Below are 19,281 nucleotides of genomic sequence, written 5' to 3'. Positions count from 1 at the left end.
AATGAACAAATTGATGCTTGTGTGAAATACTGGATAGCAAATTTGTTCCGTCTCTGAAACCCATCTTCCACTCCCTCCTTGGGAGAATACTGTGAGAATTATGTAAATTAATTCCACTTCAATGCATGTCACCAAAGCTACAATTCATTGTTATTAAAAAATGACTGGAAAACTTCTGTTCCAGCTTCTTTATATGTCTTTACTTGTTCTTAATTGATGCTTTCTAAATTCTAGACAATAATCACAGACAATGAAGATGGCTTAGCTTCTGCTCATGTGGAGAGCAAGTTGAAAACTCATCCTCTTATTTTGATGAGGTGAAAAATGCTCTTTTAGTATTTGTTTGAAAAAGTGTTATTGCTATCATTTCTCTTTGTAAATGTTCTGCATGTTTAATCATAGCATACCCTAGTTATCTGTAAACAAGACTTTTTATAATTTAAGTAACTAAACCAAAAAAAAATACAACAGATATTGATTTGAAAATTTCCCAAATTGATAGCAACTTTCCTATATTTTAACACAAAATTTTAGGTGTCTCTTTGCTTTCACCTAGTTTTAGTACACTGTATGCTGCTCCTTCAAGCATACTGCATCAGATGCTTGACATCCAGGTTCACTTATAAGCGAAAAGTGTCATTTAACATTAGTGAGAGAGGGTCTCAGGACTCCACAATAGAGATTGAGCAGATCGACCTGAGGGTCTCAACCTTCCCAACCTTTGTATGTGGGGCTTCTCTAAAAAGTCTCCTTTCTGAAATCTGTTGACCTTCACAGAGAACAAAAATGTACTCCTCAACAAGTACCACTCTTCAAGAACAGTGATGTCTTGTAGTGGCTCTACGTTGTCTTTTAAGACCAACCTTTAACTTCTAACAAGATCTATGAAAGTGAAAACAAAGAAGGTTATATAAAAGATGTTATGAAATGAATCAGACTTGAAAAAGTATCAGGAGAAACACAGTTCTATGTAAATTAGATAGCAATCCACAGGGGTATATATAAAGGTTCACAGGCTCTTAACTACAGCTTTTTAATCAAGCAATTAACATTCAACTTAAAATACAATCTAATGTGAGAAATTGTACTGAGATTTAGATAGTGATTACTTAAACAGAGCTTGAAACAAAAGAAGGGAAAAGGAGAAAATGTTGAATTAAAATGAAAGCTGTTTGGAAATACAGAGGTTCTATTCCAGTTCCAGAATGACTGATCTTGGAAGACTGATCATCACTAGTGTCAAGCTATACTGAAGATGTTTACAATAGACATGAGCAGAAAACAAGTGAATATTAATATTTGTCTTTTTTGGGAGGAGTCTGGATTTTTAACTTTTGGTTCATAAAAACACAGATTTAACAATGTAAAAAACCCCACAACACAACATTTTATTCTCTTTAGATTCATTAGAATTAAAATTACCCACTAAGACACATGGAGTCTATCAAAGAAATGTGCTTTTAGTCAGCATACAGTAGGAAAGGCTTCAAATTATTACAAAAAAAAAATTACATTAAGTGCTTGGGCAGGAGAATAAATATCTATAGAGGACTGAACTTTGCATAGAACTAGCAATCAGCACCAGGGGAATAAGGTATGTGTAATCAGCAACTACAAATTCAACAAAAATGGGTTAGCCAAAGAAATACGTCACCGTGGCTGGCACTGGGTGCAGAGTACTTGGCACTGGACTTTCGGATGATATTCTCATGGATCTGGGACCATTCACTTTCATTGTTGCACCTGCAACAGAAGGACAAGTATCATGGCTCTCAAGTATGTTAAACATGTCTGACATTTCAATGTGCCACAATACGTTTGAAGGGAAAATGATTCCTCACATTATTAAAAAGGAAAAAAAAAAAGCTGTACGTGTTACTAAATTAGATAAGGCCCATTTCCTATTAAGTGCAGAAGACTAAGGCTTTAGAAAGGACAGAAACCCTTAAAAAACTCTACACATTTTTTTAAGTGGCAAGAGATGCTTCCATTTCAAGTAGTACTCTGTCACTTGACATTTTTTCCCCTTAGTTCCCTTACACACACAAAACCAGTTCATAAAAAAAACCCACAAAAACTAAACAAACATAATCAATAACCACAAAACCAGTTCCTATTTAAGTATCATTATTTAAAAACTGCCATGACATTGGCTGTAAACTGTCACTCAACTATCATTATATTGGCCACAGGAAAGAACCGTTAAACTGAGGGCAATGTGAAAACTACCTGCTTATAGCTATAATCCAATCAAACCAAGAGGCAAAAAGCACAAGAGCAGTGGGTTGGTTCATTATGAAGTCATCTGAGACAAGGGAAAGCAGCTTAGTAGGGAAGGCTGGATGCTTTCCTAGGGACTTTAGGATTAGGGTAAAACAGAGAAAGGAGGAATACCACCACACTTGCACTAAATTCTGACATATTAGTGACTCCCCCTTAAATGCAATCTAGGGAGCTTATAATCACACAATCAGTTGGAACAGAGTTTATAACCAGGAATTCCTCATCTTAATACAGGCACTTTATTGAATAGCTGGGTTGAAAGCAGGCTAAACTCTTGAAAATTCCACTGGACACTCAAGGAGTCTGCAATTCCTCATCCTGCTTTTGCCCTACTGCTTCAAGAGGTTTATATCTACAAGTCAGATAATAATATCCACACATCAAATAAAATTCACAACATCATCCACTGTTTATTCAAAAGTTCTAGTGCAGGATGGCAATTCTCCAGAGGAAATCCCAAAGCAAGTCACAATATGTGCTATTTGGCAGCATGAAGCACTACAGGGTTTGTACAGTGGCCATACTGAGATAAAGCAGTTCTGTTGTTAGCTCTGTTGGTTTTTCAAGTCCGCATCTCTTAGGACTTTTTAATCATATCAATGAGCCTTTTACTCAGAGCTGTGATGATAGTTCAAAGGGAAGTTTTCACAGCCCAGAAATCTAAGAACTACTTTTTGTTTACAGAATGCCTTCCAAACATACCAAGGAAGACAGGAGCTTTAAAATAGTCATTTGTGATTTTTTTCTATTTTTAAAATTTTTGACAATCTACATAGTTAATTAGGGTAGTCATTTGTGATTTAACAACTTATTGAGAAAACTGAGAAACTGACAGCAATGCATCTAGCCCTTCCTGCCTGATGCATGCACTGTCTCATCTTGTCCCACCAATCCGTGCATCAGTGAAATGCCTAGCGGGGGAGGACTCAGAAGACTTGCCTCCATTGATTTTTTTGGTCACTTTCCAGGTTTACACGGAAATCCGTTAGTTAGTCATAAGCAATACATTCCTTGTAACCTCAAGAGGTGAGTAAAAGTTATTATCCTCCCACCCACAGCATGTAGAGTAATTCCAGTATTTCTTCAGTAAACCCTCACTGGTCCCTTTGGAGTGTAGTGGTTCAAGTGTTTTACTGGCCATACCAATTGTGACATTGTTTACTATTTCATTTGTATGTGCTCCTCCATTTATCTTATACAATTAAGATACTAGACATCTAATGAAGAAGCTTCTTCCTGTCTTACTTTTCCCCATGTACATCATATACACATTGGTATAGCCTTTATAATTCTGCCTGCAGCTCATTTCCTTCTTCCTTTATAATCCTTCCTGGACAGTATCATCTACTCCTATGGCTTCAGTTACTACCAGAGGCTTCAAAGCCCTAAAATGGTATATCCAGCCCAGGCTTGTCCCTAAGCAGATGACTTTTATGAGTAATCTGCATCCAATCTGTCTGCTCCCAAATAAATCCTATCACTGAGGGAACCCACCAGTTCAATAAGCCAGAACCCTTCCAGCAGTTAACATGTTCTAAAATTTTGTTATCCTAAAAATTTGTCACATCAAACTTCTCCTCTTTAGAGACATGATTTGGCCATTATCAACTCTCAGACGAGCATATTGACTTTTTATGACAGAGTGAAAATAAAATATCTGGCATTTGCTGGTTCATTCTTTAAATGCCCACAGCAGCTGGGGCTGACCCAGACTTAAGCCAGGAGACTAAACCTATGAGAAATCTGATCATTTTGTCCCTTCTATCTTCTCCAATTCTCCTAGCAGTATCCCCATGCCATATCTATGGAGTTACTATTGAAACTTCAAGTAAAACTGCTATCTAGCCTTAATAGATGGAAACCTCCATTCTTTGAACATAATATGCACTTTTTAATGCTATTTCTTACCTTAAGACCTTATTTTGGTTTTTTTTGAAGAGGAGGCTTTCAAACCCACAGAAATTCATGTGTATTGGCTTGGTTCAGTCTCACACAGTTCCACAATTTTCCCTGTCTTTTTAAAAAAGTATAATCTTAGAATCTTTTAAAAATTGTTAATATTCCATAACGAGGAAGTCAAGCTATCTCTGTTCGCAAATGACATGATTCTATGCATAGGAGAACCAACAGACTCAATAAAGGAATGGTTAGAACATACATGAGAGTTTGGTAAAGTGGCAGAGTACAAAATAAATGAGCAGAAATTAACAGCCCTAGTATACACAAACAAGTCCAAGGCTGAAAAAGAACTAACAAGCATGGTACCCTTGAAAATAACAGAGAAGAAAACGAAATACCTTGGAATAAACCTAACTAAAGATGCGGAAGATCTCTATGAGGAAAACTACAAAATATTAAGAAAAGAAATACAAGATTTCAAAACGTGGAGAAATGTATCATGTTCCTAGATGGGCAAATTCAGTATCATCAAAATGTCCATATTACCAAAAGCAATATATACATTCAACGTGATTCCAATCAAAATACCAAGAACCTTCTTCACAGAGTTGGAAAAAATGATACAAAGGTTCATCTGAAAATTAAAAAAAAAAACAAAACCGCACTAATAGCCAGAACTATCCTGAAGAATAAGAACCTAGAGGGAGGTATCACAATCACAGACCTCTGGGCATATTACAGGGTGGTACTTATGAAAATAGCCTGGTACTGGCAGAAAAACAGAGAGGAAGACCAATGGAGCAAAATAGAAACATCAGAAGGGAACCCATACATATATAGCCATCTAATCTTCAACAAGAAAACAGAAAACAATCTGGGAAAAAGGAGGGTCTCTTCAATAGATGCTGTTGAAACAATTGGTTAGCTGCCTGCAGAAGCAAGACCCATTCCTTTCACCATACACAAAGATAAAATCTAAATGGATAAAAGATCTAAACTTACACTCAGAAACCATCAGACTTTTAGAAGAGAAAGTTGGAAATACTCTACAAGATATAGGCTGAGGCACTAATTTCCAAGAAAAATAATCAAAAGCAAAGCAAGACAAGATCAAAATAAACAAATGGGACTGCATTAAACTAAGAAGCTTCTGCACAGCAAAGGAAACAATTAAGAAAGTGAAAGAGCAATCAACAGAATGGGAGAAAATCTTTTGCACACTACACAGGAGACAAGGGGCTAATATCCAGAATATACAAAGAACTCCAGAACAACCCCAACAAAACAAACAAACCAGCCAAGAAATGGGCACGGGAAATGGGCACTTCTCAAAGGAACAAATCCAAATGAATAACGGGCATATGAAAAAATGCTCAAACTCTCTGGCAATAAAGGAAATTCAAATAAAAACAACACTGAGGTTCCACTTAGCTTCAGTGAGAATGATCCACATACAGAAAACTATCAACACCACCTGCTGATGAGGTTGCGTTAGGTGGGGGAGAAAGGAACCCTACTCCACTGCTGGTGGGATTGCAGGTTGGTGCAACCACTTTGGAACCAATATGGAGAATACTTAGGCAACTGAAAATCCACCTACCATAAGACCCAGCAATTCCACTTCTAGGAATACATGCAAAAGACCTGATACATAAGAAAGCAATATACACCCCTATGTTATTTGTAGCACAATCAATAATTGCAAAAACACAGAAGCAACTTAAATGCCCATTAAAAGAAGACTGGATAAAGAAACCGTGGTTCATCTACGTTATGAAATGCTATTCAGCTATTTAAAAAGAAATTGAAATACAATTGTTTGTGGCCAAATGGGCCCAACTAGAGACCATTATGCTAAGGGAAGTGAGCCAATCCCAAAAGGTCAGATATCATGTTTGCTCTAATATAACAGCCATTAAAAATACAAAACAATAACAACAAAGTAAGCATATGTGACACCACAATCAAAGGATGTAACAGAGAACAGAAATCCAGGAATCAAGGAAAATCAACGGAATGCATTTCTGCAAAAGAATGTAGATAGGTATATATCTAGTATATCTAATTGTAAGAGATTGTGCCCTGATGAGGCTCAAACTAACATGACTAGGGGAAGTTTTGCACATCTCAGGGAATGGCTCTTTCCTATTTCAACTTACAGTAAAATAATGTCAAATCTAAGGATTTTACCTGTAAATTCTACCTTTTGCACTTCCTAATTATTTGTACCTTTCATAATAAGATCATGTGATATAACTCATTAATCAGTCATCCTTAACAGACTGATTGCTTGTAATCCTCTGAGATTGTTAATGTCACTTTTATCACTGCTATTGCTACTGCCCATAGGTAATAATAATCTAGTCCTTACTGTATTTTCACTAGTGCTGCAAGGAACACATGCTGGTGTCTATTCCTACATGAAGATTCTTGACACACTTTTCCCCTACCCTAGTGTCACACTGATACATTTGTTACATGTTTGTTAACTTCATGTGGATTAAGGTTCACTATTTTTTTCTCTCCGTGGTGGATTGTGTACATTGGGTCTGTATTTAAAGGGATGCATAATAGAAGTGTAGTGGAAATTAAATATGCTAATATGTGGAAACAGAGAGAAACGTGTGTCCATGCATGCAGTACAAGAATGGAGTCACAGTGAAATGGTTGATAATGTCCTGATGATTGGATGTTGGACTCTCCAACACTGTCCATGCCTACATTGTTGGGAGACACCTCAATGGCAGCATGATGGACTTGTGAAACTTCACAAAAGACACCCATTGTAAAAATTAATGTGCACTGATACAATTTTTAAAAAGGATTTATTTATTTTTATTGGAAAGTCAGATATACAGAGAGGAGGAGAGACAGAGAGGAAGATCCTCCGCCTGATGATTCACTCCCCAAGTGAGCGCAATGGCCGTATGCCAATCCGAAGCCGGGAACCAGGAACCTCTTCCGGGTCTCCCATGCGGGTACAGGGTCCCAAAGCATTGGGCCATCCTGGACTGCTTTCCCAGGCCACAAGCACGGAGCTGGATGGGAAGTAGAGCTGCCGGGATTAGAACCGGCGATCGTATAGGATCCCAGTGGGTTAAAGGTGAGGACTTTAGCTGCTAGGCCAAGCCGCCGGGCCCTAAAACACATATTTTAAAAGCTTACTTCCATCTATCAAGGTTTAATGCAGTGATTCTCAAGGGGTGGTGTGGGATACTGGGCATATTTTTGATAGCTACAACATGGGAATACACAGACTGGATAAGGAAGGTTATCATGCAAGTGGCTGCTAACAAACCTGAAAGTACACGTGAGAATGCAAATCTGAGTATCAAAAAATGTGGGCTAAGTGCAGAGAAGCTAGTCAAACCATCTGAAATTAGGTGGATGTGATATCAGCATATGTTAGTCAACCACTAGGACATTTTATAAGAAAAAATTACAAGTGTGAACATTTATTAAATAGTCAAATCAGTTCTGATTATAATGAAACATGATTGTTACATCCAATCAGATTAGCATTTAGACTGTGATTACTGATGTGGTTAGTCTGTCTTCAATTGTAAGATACATGCAGAATTTTGTAATCTAAAAGAGATCTCTATGCCTCTACAGCAGCCCACTTTCCCCACAGATGGGTTAACAAGCACAGGCAATGAAGTAGCTCTTCAATCGCTAAATCCCAAGGGACTTTGTTCAGAGAATAAAGGAGAAGGAGAGAGGTGTTTGATTCTCTGCATGGGATTTCCAAGATGCAAAGAGCAGGTGTGCAAGACCTGCTTAGCAAAGAGAGCTGAGTTGTCCTGGTCATTCACTGCTAAATGTTTTACCATTCTCTGTTCTACTACTTCCTTACCACTTTCATTCCTGTGTTTCTCACAGCTAATCATCTAACTTCCTTCTCCTTTTGCCTCAAAGTAGGCAACTCAGAAGAGCATTCAAGATATTAAAGAGTTGTATTAAAGTTGTAGTACCTTTAAGTTTGCATTTTAAAAGGTTGCCTACTACAGAGAAGTAATTGTTGGGGTATTTTGTCCAACTAATTATCATAACTCTATGGAGCAGGTATTGTCAAGTCTTTCATAGATAAGGAGTATGAGGTGGAGCTGGAGTACAAGCACAGGCCTCTGCCTTTGGAACCAGCCAGATCTGTGTTTAGACTCTACTTCCAACTCATCCTCCTCTTTTGTAAAATAAAAGGCAATGAACTACAGAATTACGAATACACTGATACTGACCATTAGTTAATGCTATTCTTATCTGTAGTGCAAAAGAAGAGAGAAGCAGTGACAAGAGTGAATAAAACAGCCAACATTTTTACAAAAATGCCTGACTAATGAAACAGAGTCTCTAAGACCAACCTGACACAAATAACCCAATGTGTTTCATTCTACATGGGCTCTCATGAGCCCCAATCTGTCCACTCATGCCCAGAAAGGAGCTAATTAAGTCCAAAATGGGATAAATTCCATATTTCTATTGAAAACATATATTTGAAAATCACATAAGGAGGAAATAGTGCTGCTCTTCCTTCTAGTTACATCAGAAATTTCCTCTTCCAACAAATCTAATCAAAATCCCATGCTTCATAAAAAATATGCATGGTTGCAGCTGTAGAGGATGTGGTCAAATCCTTCTTATTAAGCAAAGACTAAGGGGAGTTAACACTGGCTGATCATATTTCACACTTGTATATACATGTAATAATAGTCCATTAGCAAGAACACTTCTTTTTCTTCTTCTTCCCATGTGGAAGGACTACTGTGAATAACACTGAAGATCTCTTGATGCCTTTTCATTTGTTTTCCTGGACTTGAAGAGAATTCTCTGGTGGATCAATCTAGTCGAAGGACCCAAGCATGAAAGTTTCAATTCTGTTATTTTCTTCTTTTGGAACCCACATGTTTGCAGAGAGCACAAAATTTGTTTGCTACCAGGCTTCACATTGATGGTGACTTTTAAAGTCTTTATAATTCAAGGTTAGCACTAATCATAAATTTTAATAGGTTAACTGGAACTTGTTGCAAAAGATACATTCCTGTCCAAATCTCCAGAACCTGTGAATATTAACTTATTTGAGAAAAAATGTCTCTGAAGTGGTAATTAAACGAAGGGTCTCGGTTATTCTGCATTATCTGAATGTGCCCTAAATCCAAGAGAAAGGCAGAGGGAGATCTGAAGCAAACAGAAGAAATGAAGAGATAATGTGAGCAGAAGCAATGTCAGGAGAGTTTTGGCCCCTAGTGCTGATAGCCAAAGAAAGCTGGAAGAGATAAAGAACTGATTTTCTCATACAGTGTCCAGAAGGCTTGTTGCCTTGCCAACAGCCTGATTTCACATTTGGTTTTCAGAACTGTGAGAATGAATTTCTGTGGCTTTATACCACCAAATCTGTGATAACTTTTTATAGTAACATTGGAAATTAATGCAGAAATCCATGTGGTTTACAGAACTAAACCATTGTCTCAAATTTAAGTTTTGTTGCTACCACAGGTGACATGCTAACATAAACATAAACCATTTTCTTCTATCTATGCTACTTCACACTGCATATTCATTTTAATCTATTTTTGCTTCATGATCACATTTTGATTTGTTCTGATCTCAGGGAAATCTATGATATGCATGCTCCCTCAAAGTGCAACAAATAACATGTTATGCTTAGCTTACTAACATAGAATTGTTAAACAATTTATAATGAAGGATTACTTATGTCAATTTTGTTTTCTGATAGTAGTATGATTACATGCTTTTCCCTCTCTGGATAATCAATATGACATTAAATGTTAACTGAACTATTTTCAAAGTGTAGCTTGTGATACAGATTTTTTTCCTGTGAATCATGCTTTGTTAATATTTCACAGACAATGAAACATGTATCTTCATTTATTAAATTAAAATTTTTAAAGATTTATTCCATTTTTATTGGAAATTCAGATACAGAGAGGAAGATATTCTGTCCGTTGATTGACTTCCCAAGTGGCCGCAATGGCTGGAGCTGTGTCAATCTGAAACAGGAAGCCAGGAGCCTCCTCTAGGTCTCCCACATAGCGTGCAAGGTCCCAAGGCCTTGGGCTGTCTTCTGCTGCTTTCCCAGGCTGCAAGCAGGGAGCTGGATGGGAAGTGGGGCTGCTGGGATTAGAACCGGCAGGCATGGGATTCTGGTGTGTGCAAGGCGAGGACTTTAGCCACAAGGCTACTGTGCTAGGCCTTAGACTAAACACTTTGTTTAGAATTGGGAGGACCATATAGCCTGGAGAACAGGGATATTCCACTTACACCTGTTGTTCTAGCATCAGTACTTCTCATTTTTACTATCAAGGTGTTCTTGCATAGACTATTTATGCTCACCTCATTTACAGGCAGTACAGAAAGTGGCTAAAGGGCATTGTCTCTTTACCAAATGGCTTAGAAACATTCTTCACCAATTTGCACCTTGCTTACTTTATAATAACAGCCACTGGTGATTGTCCAATGGTGTTATTATCTGTTAAATCAATTTTACTCAGATTCTCTCATATCACATTTTCTCACCACTACCTTTTTAAAAAAATCTATCTGTAAAGGGGCATGTAAAAATATTTCCTTTTACTGTACTTCTTTCTTCTCTTTATACTTAAATAGGCTGTAGAAACTCTGAGGTTATGGCAATTAGATCTTTACTGTAAATTCCACAATATAATGGTATAAAATTTCCTTACTTCCCCATGGAAAGAAAACGGGCTTTCTGGAACAGTGGAGGGCTAAAGGCAGAATTACTGTCAATTGTGCCCAGCTCTGGTTTCACTTCTTCTTCCAGTTAGAAAATGGAAATATTAAAACTGAGTTTAACAAATGTTCTTTAAATGAAGTACATGGATTGTTGGGAAAATTCCTCTGATGCTGGACTGTGATCCTGGAATTAACAGGTAGCAAATAGCAACTCTTTCCTTTCCAGCAACCGAGCAGACAGGGGTGATCCCTCCAGAAATCTGGAGTTAAAGTAGTGCTGACCCATGCCATGTCTAAGCAGGCCCCTGCAGGTCACTGCTTCCCATGAAGCCCTGAGTTCTGAGAGGCTAAAACAGGAAATTAAATGTAACCTTATATTGGGCAGGTGTTTTCTTTTCATTAATTCCTGACATGCTTGACATAAACCACAGTTTCATATCTTTCACCTTACATTTTATCATCAACTTTGTGATATTTGTTCTTATTCTCTTTGTATTTGATTATTAGACTGAGTTCACTTTCAATCTTTGTGACTTTTACTATTTTTATGAGACTTCTAATACCTAAATAAATTTGTTCTTTCACAATTTTTGAAGATTTTAAAATCTAATTTTAATTTGTTATAATTGATAATAAAGGGGGCTTTCTTCTGTAGTTTGCTCTAGGTTTTCTCATTTTTAAAATGGTCTTTACAGAAACTTCTGAACTACATGGTATATGCTTTTGCTTATACACTTATTTCTTTTATGGGTTACTATTAGGTTAGGTACTTGGTGAAACAGTTAACATGTCATTGAGACATTCATATTTCATATCATAGTGTCTGGATTTAAGTTCCAGTTCAATTTCTGAGTCTGGCTTTTTCCTACTGTACATCCTAGGAGGTAGCAGATGATGGTTCAAACACTTGGGTCCCTTTTATCCATCTGGGAGACTCAGACTGAGTTCTGGATTCCTGTATTTGGCTGGCTCATTCTCACCTATTGCAGGCATTTGGGGAGTAAACCAAGCACTGGCAAATCTGTTTTTCTACTTTCCAAATAAATGAAAATAAATCAAAATTAAGGAAGAAAATTCCCAAATTTTCACCAATAGAAATATTCATGGTTTCTAATCTAATTTGTACTATATTGTCAGTTATAAGAAATATAATAGCAAGAAAAACTAAATGCTGACTCACAAGAATATTTTTTAAAAAAATATGCTCTGTATAGCTTGTGATAGTACTTCTTCTACTCATGGCACTATTTTTATTATTGCTTTTAAAAAAGATTTATTTACTTGAAAGACAGAATTACAGAGAGAAAAGAAAGAATATAAACATATTTTCCAACTGTTGGTTCACTGCCCAAATGGCCAAGACAGCTAGGATTGCTCTAAGCTAAAACAAAGATCCAGGAGTTTCTTCTGGGTCTCTCACATGGTTTGAAGGGGCCCAAAACTGTGACTATGTTCTTTGCTTTCCCAGATGAATTAGCAGGCAGCTGAATTGGAAGTGGAACATTTAAGATATAAACTGGCACTTATGTGGGATGCCAGCATCACAGGTAGTCACTTCACCCACTACATTATAATGTCAGCTCATGTTGTTGTTTTTTGAAGTACAGGCTAAGCAAAAGGTTAACTTCAAAAGTAAAATGATAGCTACTAGTCTTGTTTTTCCAAGGTATGTGACTAACTTGCTGAGTCACTTAACTGCAATGCCATCTCTCCAAAGAAGATGAAAATCATTTAGAACAAGAGAGCCCTTAACAAAAGTATGCTGGTGCTGGTTGGTATTACTTCTGAAAGGAAATGTCAGTTAATGTAACCATCATGAAGTAGTTAAGAAATTGGAGGTGAAATTTACAGGATTTTTAGTATGGGTATAAAAGTGGAACTTGTGGCTGCCATTGTGGTGTAGCAGATATAAAGTTATCTGCAATGCTGGCACCTGATGTTGGGGACAGTTTCCCACTCACCCCATTTCCTATTCAGCTCCCTATTAATGGCCTGGGAAAAGCAACAGGATGGTTCAAGTGTTCGACAAGTGTTCGAGACCTTGCCATCCATATTGGATAGATCTGGAAGAAGCCCATGGTTCTTGGTTTCAGCCTGGCCTATCCTAGTTATTGCAGCTGTCTGGAGAGAACCAACAGATGAAAGAAATTGCTTACTGTGTCTCTCTATCTTTCTTTGTAACTCTTTCAAATAAATAAATACATCTTTTTAAAAGTAGAACTTAACTTTAGCCAAAGGTCTCTAGGGAAAAAAATTAAATTTATATTGCAGGCAGCGTGACTTGTTTTCTTTTCATTTCCTAAAAATTTACTATTTGAAAGGCAAAGTGACAGAGATTTCCTCTCTGCTGCTTCACTTTCCAACCAGGGCTGTTCTAATCTAAAGTCAGGACTCAGGAAATGTATCTGGGTTTCTCATATAGGTGGGAAGTTCCCAAGTTCTTGTGTCATCATTTGCTGTTTTTCCAGCACAAAAACAGAGAGCTGAATTAGAAATGGATAGCTAATATTTGAAGTGGTACTAAAACATATATGTTTTTTGTGTTTCAAGTGGCAGCTTAACTCACTAACTCTGAAAGGCCAGCTCTGGTATACCTCATTTTAACTACCAGTCCTCTCATCAATTTCTCCATTTCCTTTATATTTGATGCACTAGTTAATAGACTTTCTGCTTTTTCCTCTTAAAATTACCTCATTTCTCAAGTAAGCTAACAAAGTTATCATATGAAAGTAGCACAACTTATTAAGATTCTCTGTTTTTAACTCTGAGCAACATTCTTTCATATCACTGTGGCAGAACAACAGAAGAGAAAAAGAAGCAGATGGGTTTCCAATTGTGAGGCAGAAAATACTTGGGACCACATGTGCCATCAACAAGATCTAAGTTAGGGTCTCTTGCTGTGAGCCTCACACTCATATCAACAAAAGGCATCCTGGACTCAATGTCTTTATTCTGGATCATTACTTAATGAATTCTCTTTTGCAGCACACTAATAAACCGATTAAATACTGAGGCTAGAGAGAGTGGAAACTAGAAGTCAAAATAGAGCAGTTCCATGGGTATAGATCTGCTTTGAATTTTCCTTCTATGCCCTCAGGAAACATTTGGTACAGATATTCAAATAATGCCATATGTCTGAACACCAATAATGGAAACAGAAGATAATGGTCCCATGAGAAATTAGAAAGGCCTAGAGTATGAGAGAAGGAAACCTAAGCAACTTCATTAGCTGACTTACAAACAGAAAGTATTGTTTTCTTTTTAAGACCTGAATTTTCTTTCTTCCATACCAAAAGGAGGGTGGTTCACTCTCATTTGTGTCCCTGGAGACAGACCTGCATAACTCAATCTAACTGTGTGGAGAAGTGGCCCAGTAACCTAATTTCAACCCCTCCTAGCCACAGTCTGGGAGCAGTCTGCCCTCCTAAGGACTTAGCAGAGTTAAGTCCATTCATACTCTTGAAAGCAGACCCACTAACCTCTGCCTGGTTTTGGATCTTCAAGTGGTACTATAACTTGGCTGTAGCTAGTGTCAGGAACAATCTCGGAGCAGCCCCAGTTACCCATGGATTCAAGGGAGATAGTCGTGTGTGTCCCAAGACTCAGGCCTGAGGATTCTGGTCCAGGCTTACAGACCCTGACATAATTCTATGGCTTCAGTACCATTCAGCCAAAGTCTGCCCAGGGATTCATCCAGTGACCTAGCAGGAACCCTGTCAGGGATCCAATGGGAACCACAACCAGCTACACATTTATAGAACAAACCATGTACCTTAATCCAAGTACCTACTATCAAGGTCCTAGAGACAGTTCAATATGTCTACGGACCAGAAGAATCCACACCTGTCATAATTCCTGGTAATAGGCCCACTAAACACAGATCTGTGAACTCAACTGAAATTATGTGGCCTCATTCTAATTTCATCGAATTATGGTTAGAATCAGTCCAAAGGCATGAAGGGAGAAAGTGTTTATCAAAACTGGTCTATGAAGACTAGAAGTAGTGCTTGTTCCTTCAAAGTCACAGACATTAATTAGCACGAACTACATGGGTCATGAAGAATCACAAAGCATGACATCACCAAAGGAAACTAATATAGCAGTAACGAATGATCTCCCAAAAGGAGATTTGAAACTAATGAATACAACAGGAGAAGTAAAAAAAATTCAACAGAAAGTTTCAATGTTTTATTTGTGCATGCAGAGCCAAAACCAGCAAGTTCAAAAACATGATGCTTAACGTAAGGCAGAAAACAGAAAGCATACAAGCCTTATGGGTCACCAAAAAACAAAACAAAATAAAATCACATGCTTGTTTCAAAGGAGAAGAAAAAGAATAATGAATGAAAACTTCCCAAGAGAGATTAGGACATCCAGATTCCTAAGTTCAAATGGTGTCAGGCATGAACACTACCTTGAGACCTATTGAAATAAAACTGTAAAAGTCAGTAGCCAGGAGAGAATTTTGAAAGCAGCAAAAAAATAAGAAAGTCATCACATGCAAGTGAAACCCCATGAGGCTATCAATAGGCTTCTCAGCAACAAATTCCAAGACAGGAAGTGAGATGATAAATGTAAAGTGGTAAAAGGAAAAAAAAAAAAAACCCCGATCACATGAACGCTATAACCAAGCAAAGCTATTCTTCCAAGAGGAAGGAGAGATGAAAAACTGACAAACAAAAGCTGATAGAATTTATCACCACTAGGCTTGTCTTAATAAGATGACATGCTAAACAGTATTATTTAAATTGAAATGATAAGATATATAAAACAGTAACATGAAAGCATTTGGAAAACAGAAAACTGGCAAAGGTAAGCACGCAATCAAATTCAGAACACCCTATTACAAATTCAGTAATGCGGGCCCGGCAGCGTGGCCCAGTGGCTAAAGTCCTCACCTTTAACCCACTGGGATCCCATATAGACGCCGGTTCTAATCCCGGAGGCCCCACTTCCCATCCAGCTTCTTGCTTGTGGCCTGGGAAAGCAGTCGAGGACAGCCCAATGCTTTGGGACCCTGCACCCATGTGGGAGACCTGGAAGAAGCTCCTGGATCCTGGCTTTGGATCGGCACAGCTCCAGCTCTTGTGCTCACTTTGGGAGTGAATCATCAGGCGGAAGATCTTCCTCTCTGTCTCTCCTCCTCTCTGTATATCTGACTTTGCAATAAAAACAAATAAATCTTTTTTTAAAATTCAGTAATGCTAGTATATAAAGCACAAAGAAATGGAATGATTCTTAGAAATATGCAAACTTCTGAGACTGAATCATAAAGAACAGAAAATCTGTACAGATCAATAATGAGCAAGGAAATTGAAATAAGAATGAAAAACAATCCAATAAAGAAAATCTCAGGATCAGAAGACTTTACAGGTGAAATGTACTAAATATTTTAAGAATTAATACCAATTCTTCTCAAGCCTTTTTGAAATACAAAGAGGACAAAACACTTCTAAACTCATTTTATGGGGCCAGCCTTATCTGTCAGTAAAACCAGGTAAGTATACTATACAAAAAGAAAATTACAGACGAGTATTACTGATGAACATACATGCAAAACTAAACTGAACAGTATAATACAAAACCAAATCCAAACATATGAAAACAATTAAAATACAATTAAAAGGATTTATCTTTGTGAACTAAGAATAAAAACCAATAAATGTGATACAAATGAACAGAATCAAGGATAAAAATCATATGATCATTTCATGTGCAGCAAAAATTTTTGTCAAAATTCAGCATAATAAAAATTCCCAACAAATTGGGCCCGGCGCGGTGGCGCAAGTGGTTAAAGGTCCTCGCCTTGCATGCCTGGGATCCCATATGGGCGCCGGTTCTAATCCCAGCAGCCCCGCTTCCCTTCCAGCTCCCTGCCTGTGGCCTGGGAAAGCAGTCGAGGACGGCCCAAAGCTTTGGGACCCTGCACCCGTGTGGGAGACCTGGAAGAGGCTCCTGGCTTCGGATTGGCATAGTATCGACCCGTTGCGCTCACTTGGGGAGTGAATCATCGGACGGAAGATCTTCCTCTCTGTCTCTCCTCTCTGTATATCCGCCTTTCCAATAAAAAAATAATAATAAAAAATAAATCTTAAAAAAAAAAATTCCCAACAAATTAAGAACAGAAGAAATGTACCTTAACAAAATCAAAGTCATATATGCAATGGTAATAGTTAATATCATATTTGATGGTGAAATGTTAAAAGATTTTCCTTTAAGGTCAACAAGAACACAACATATTGGCCCACCTTGCCCCACTTCTGTTCAAATAGCAATGGAAGCCCTAACACAATTTGAAAAGAAAACAAAAAATAAGTAATCAAATAAGAAGGAAAACAGGTTAAATTGTCTATACTTGCCAACAACATGATCTCACATACAGAAAACCTAAATGATTCCATCAAATATCTGTTAGGAATAATAAAACAATTCAGAAAAGTTGTGAGAGGCAAAATAAACATACAAAAATCAGTTGCATTTCTACACCAATGACAAACTATCTGTTCATCTGTATCACATTTATTGCTTTTTATTCTTAGTTCACAAAGATATATCCTTTTGTGCTGATATGGGTTTAAGTGATTAATCCTGGAAGAATCCCACACTGTACACAAAATCAATTTTACAAATATGAATTTTGGAGCCTCTTTTTTAAAAAAATTATTTATTCTCATCTTATTTTAAAGCCAGGGAGAGACAGGATGTTCCATCCACTGGTTCACTCTCTCCAAAAGATTGCAATAGCCAAGGCCAGGTCAGACTGAAGCCAGGAGCCAGCTCAACCCAGGCCTCCCTCGTGGGAGATATACATTAGCAAAAAACTAAAATTGAAAACCAGGAAAAAAACCTTGGCATTCTAAAATGGGATACAGGTTTCACAAATGGCATCTTGATCAATATGCCAAATGGTCACCTTTGGGATTTTGAGAATCTGTTAACATTTTCAAGTGGAAAAACTACCCAACATTTAAATTTCATCATTCTTTAAAAAAAAAAAATCTAAAAAGTCTACTATATTCTCTACAATCCTCATTTTTTTGGCTTTAAGAACCGAAATATTATGCACAGGTAATAGGAACGAGCCAAGATAAAGCTATACACAGATGCCACTTCTTGCAAAGTGACATACTGGTACTGAAGGCTGTTGTTTTAGAAGCAAGCAGGTCCATTAAGCCTGACAATGTGATTCTGGAGGGTGCTGTACAAATCTCTGCAATGAGAATTTGCACTAGACAAGGAACATTATATGCAAAGAGATACAGTTCTGGAATGTTATCCATAACCTGCTTGTCCTTGGAAGAGATATAATAAAGTAAGATGATGATGAGTGAGAAAGGCAAAGGAAGAAGCAGGCTTCATCACCCATCAACAATGAGAGTTCATGGAGAAAATATGTGACTTGATACACAGGAGGAGAAACCAGCTAAATTTGCTTTTCAAGTTTCCACTGTAAAGAAGATTCTCATCTTACAAAGCATACAACTTCAAACAGAACTGACCTGAAGGCAAAACAGATTATGAAGAGTTTGGGCCCTTGTTTTGAAATTAACCAAATGCGATTGATTAGACAGGGGTCCAAATTAAGTTTAATTGTGAACTATGTTCATTTCATGTCTGAGTCAAGAACAACAGATAAATGCCAAAAAGCCTCCACACAATATTATGGTGAAGCTCTGTCAACACAGTGAATGATAGTATTTAATACAGAAAAACTACCTTGAATTAATACTAAAAAAGGCAGATTAAAAAAAAAACTCAGAAGTATACTTCTACAAAGTCACTAAACTTTGCATGATATAAATTTGGTTTAATTTTACTTGAAAGGTAGAGAGACAGTTACAGAGTTCCATCTGTTTATTTATGCCCCAAATGCCTGCAATAGCGAGGGCTGGGCTGGCTGAAGCCTGGAGTCTAGAATTCAATTGGAGTTTTTCACATGGATGTCAGGGATTCCAACTACCTGGGCAATCATCTGCCGTCTTCTCAGGGTGGGAATCAGCAGGGTGCTGGAAGTAAAGTGGAGGAAGAACTCAAACCCAGATGCCATATAGGATAAGGCAAGACCGAGTGACATCTTAATCACTGTGCCAAACATCTGCCTTCAATCAATTTAAAAAATAGTATCATTTGCAGCTGTTCCTGTAAGTAAAGGTGAATTATATGCCCAAAGTCCATGTTTTCTTTTCCTTATTCTATTTCTTCCTATTGCTTAACAAAAATTAGGAGGATATGGACTGCTTCTAAAAAGACAGATTCTTTGGCTAAGAACACAAAAATAATGCCAGGCCTGGTTGCATATGATTTATAGATAAGTGGTTGAGAAGTAGAGTGAGATCTCAGCCTCTCAGAAAAACTGGCCCCTCTTCAAGTTTAAGGCAACACATGTGA

At 37.5% G+C, this 19,281-nt stretch overlaps 1 protein-coding gene across 1 annotated transcript in view; it reads right to left on the bottom strand.

Moving 5' to 3' along the window:
- DOCK3 (dedicator of cytokinesis 3) overlaps positions 1-19,281 on the bottom strand; it is a 251,319-nt gene that overhangs the window by 94,402 nt on the left and 137,636 nt on the right. Inside the window, exon 13 of the mRNA XM_040994546.1 lies at positions 1,655-1,743. Coding sequence (XP_040850480.1) covers positions 1,655-1,743 — 89 coding nt within the window. The remainder of the gene's footprint in view (positions 1-1,654; positions 1,744-19,281) is intronic.

This window comes from Ochotona curzoniae, unplaced genomic scaffold, assembly GCF_017591425.1.
Source record: "Ochotona curzoniae isolate NIBS_2020 unplaced genomic scaffold, NIBS_Ocur_1.0 contig_908, whole genome shotgun sequence".
NCBI lineage: Eukaryota > Metazoa > Chordata > Mammalia > Lagomorpha > Ochotonidae > Ochotona > Ochotona curzoniae.
Note: the sequence above shows the minus strand (reverse complement) of the source record. Positions and strands in the feature narration are given on the sequence as shown.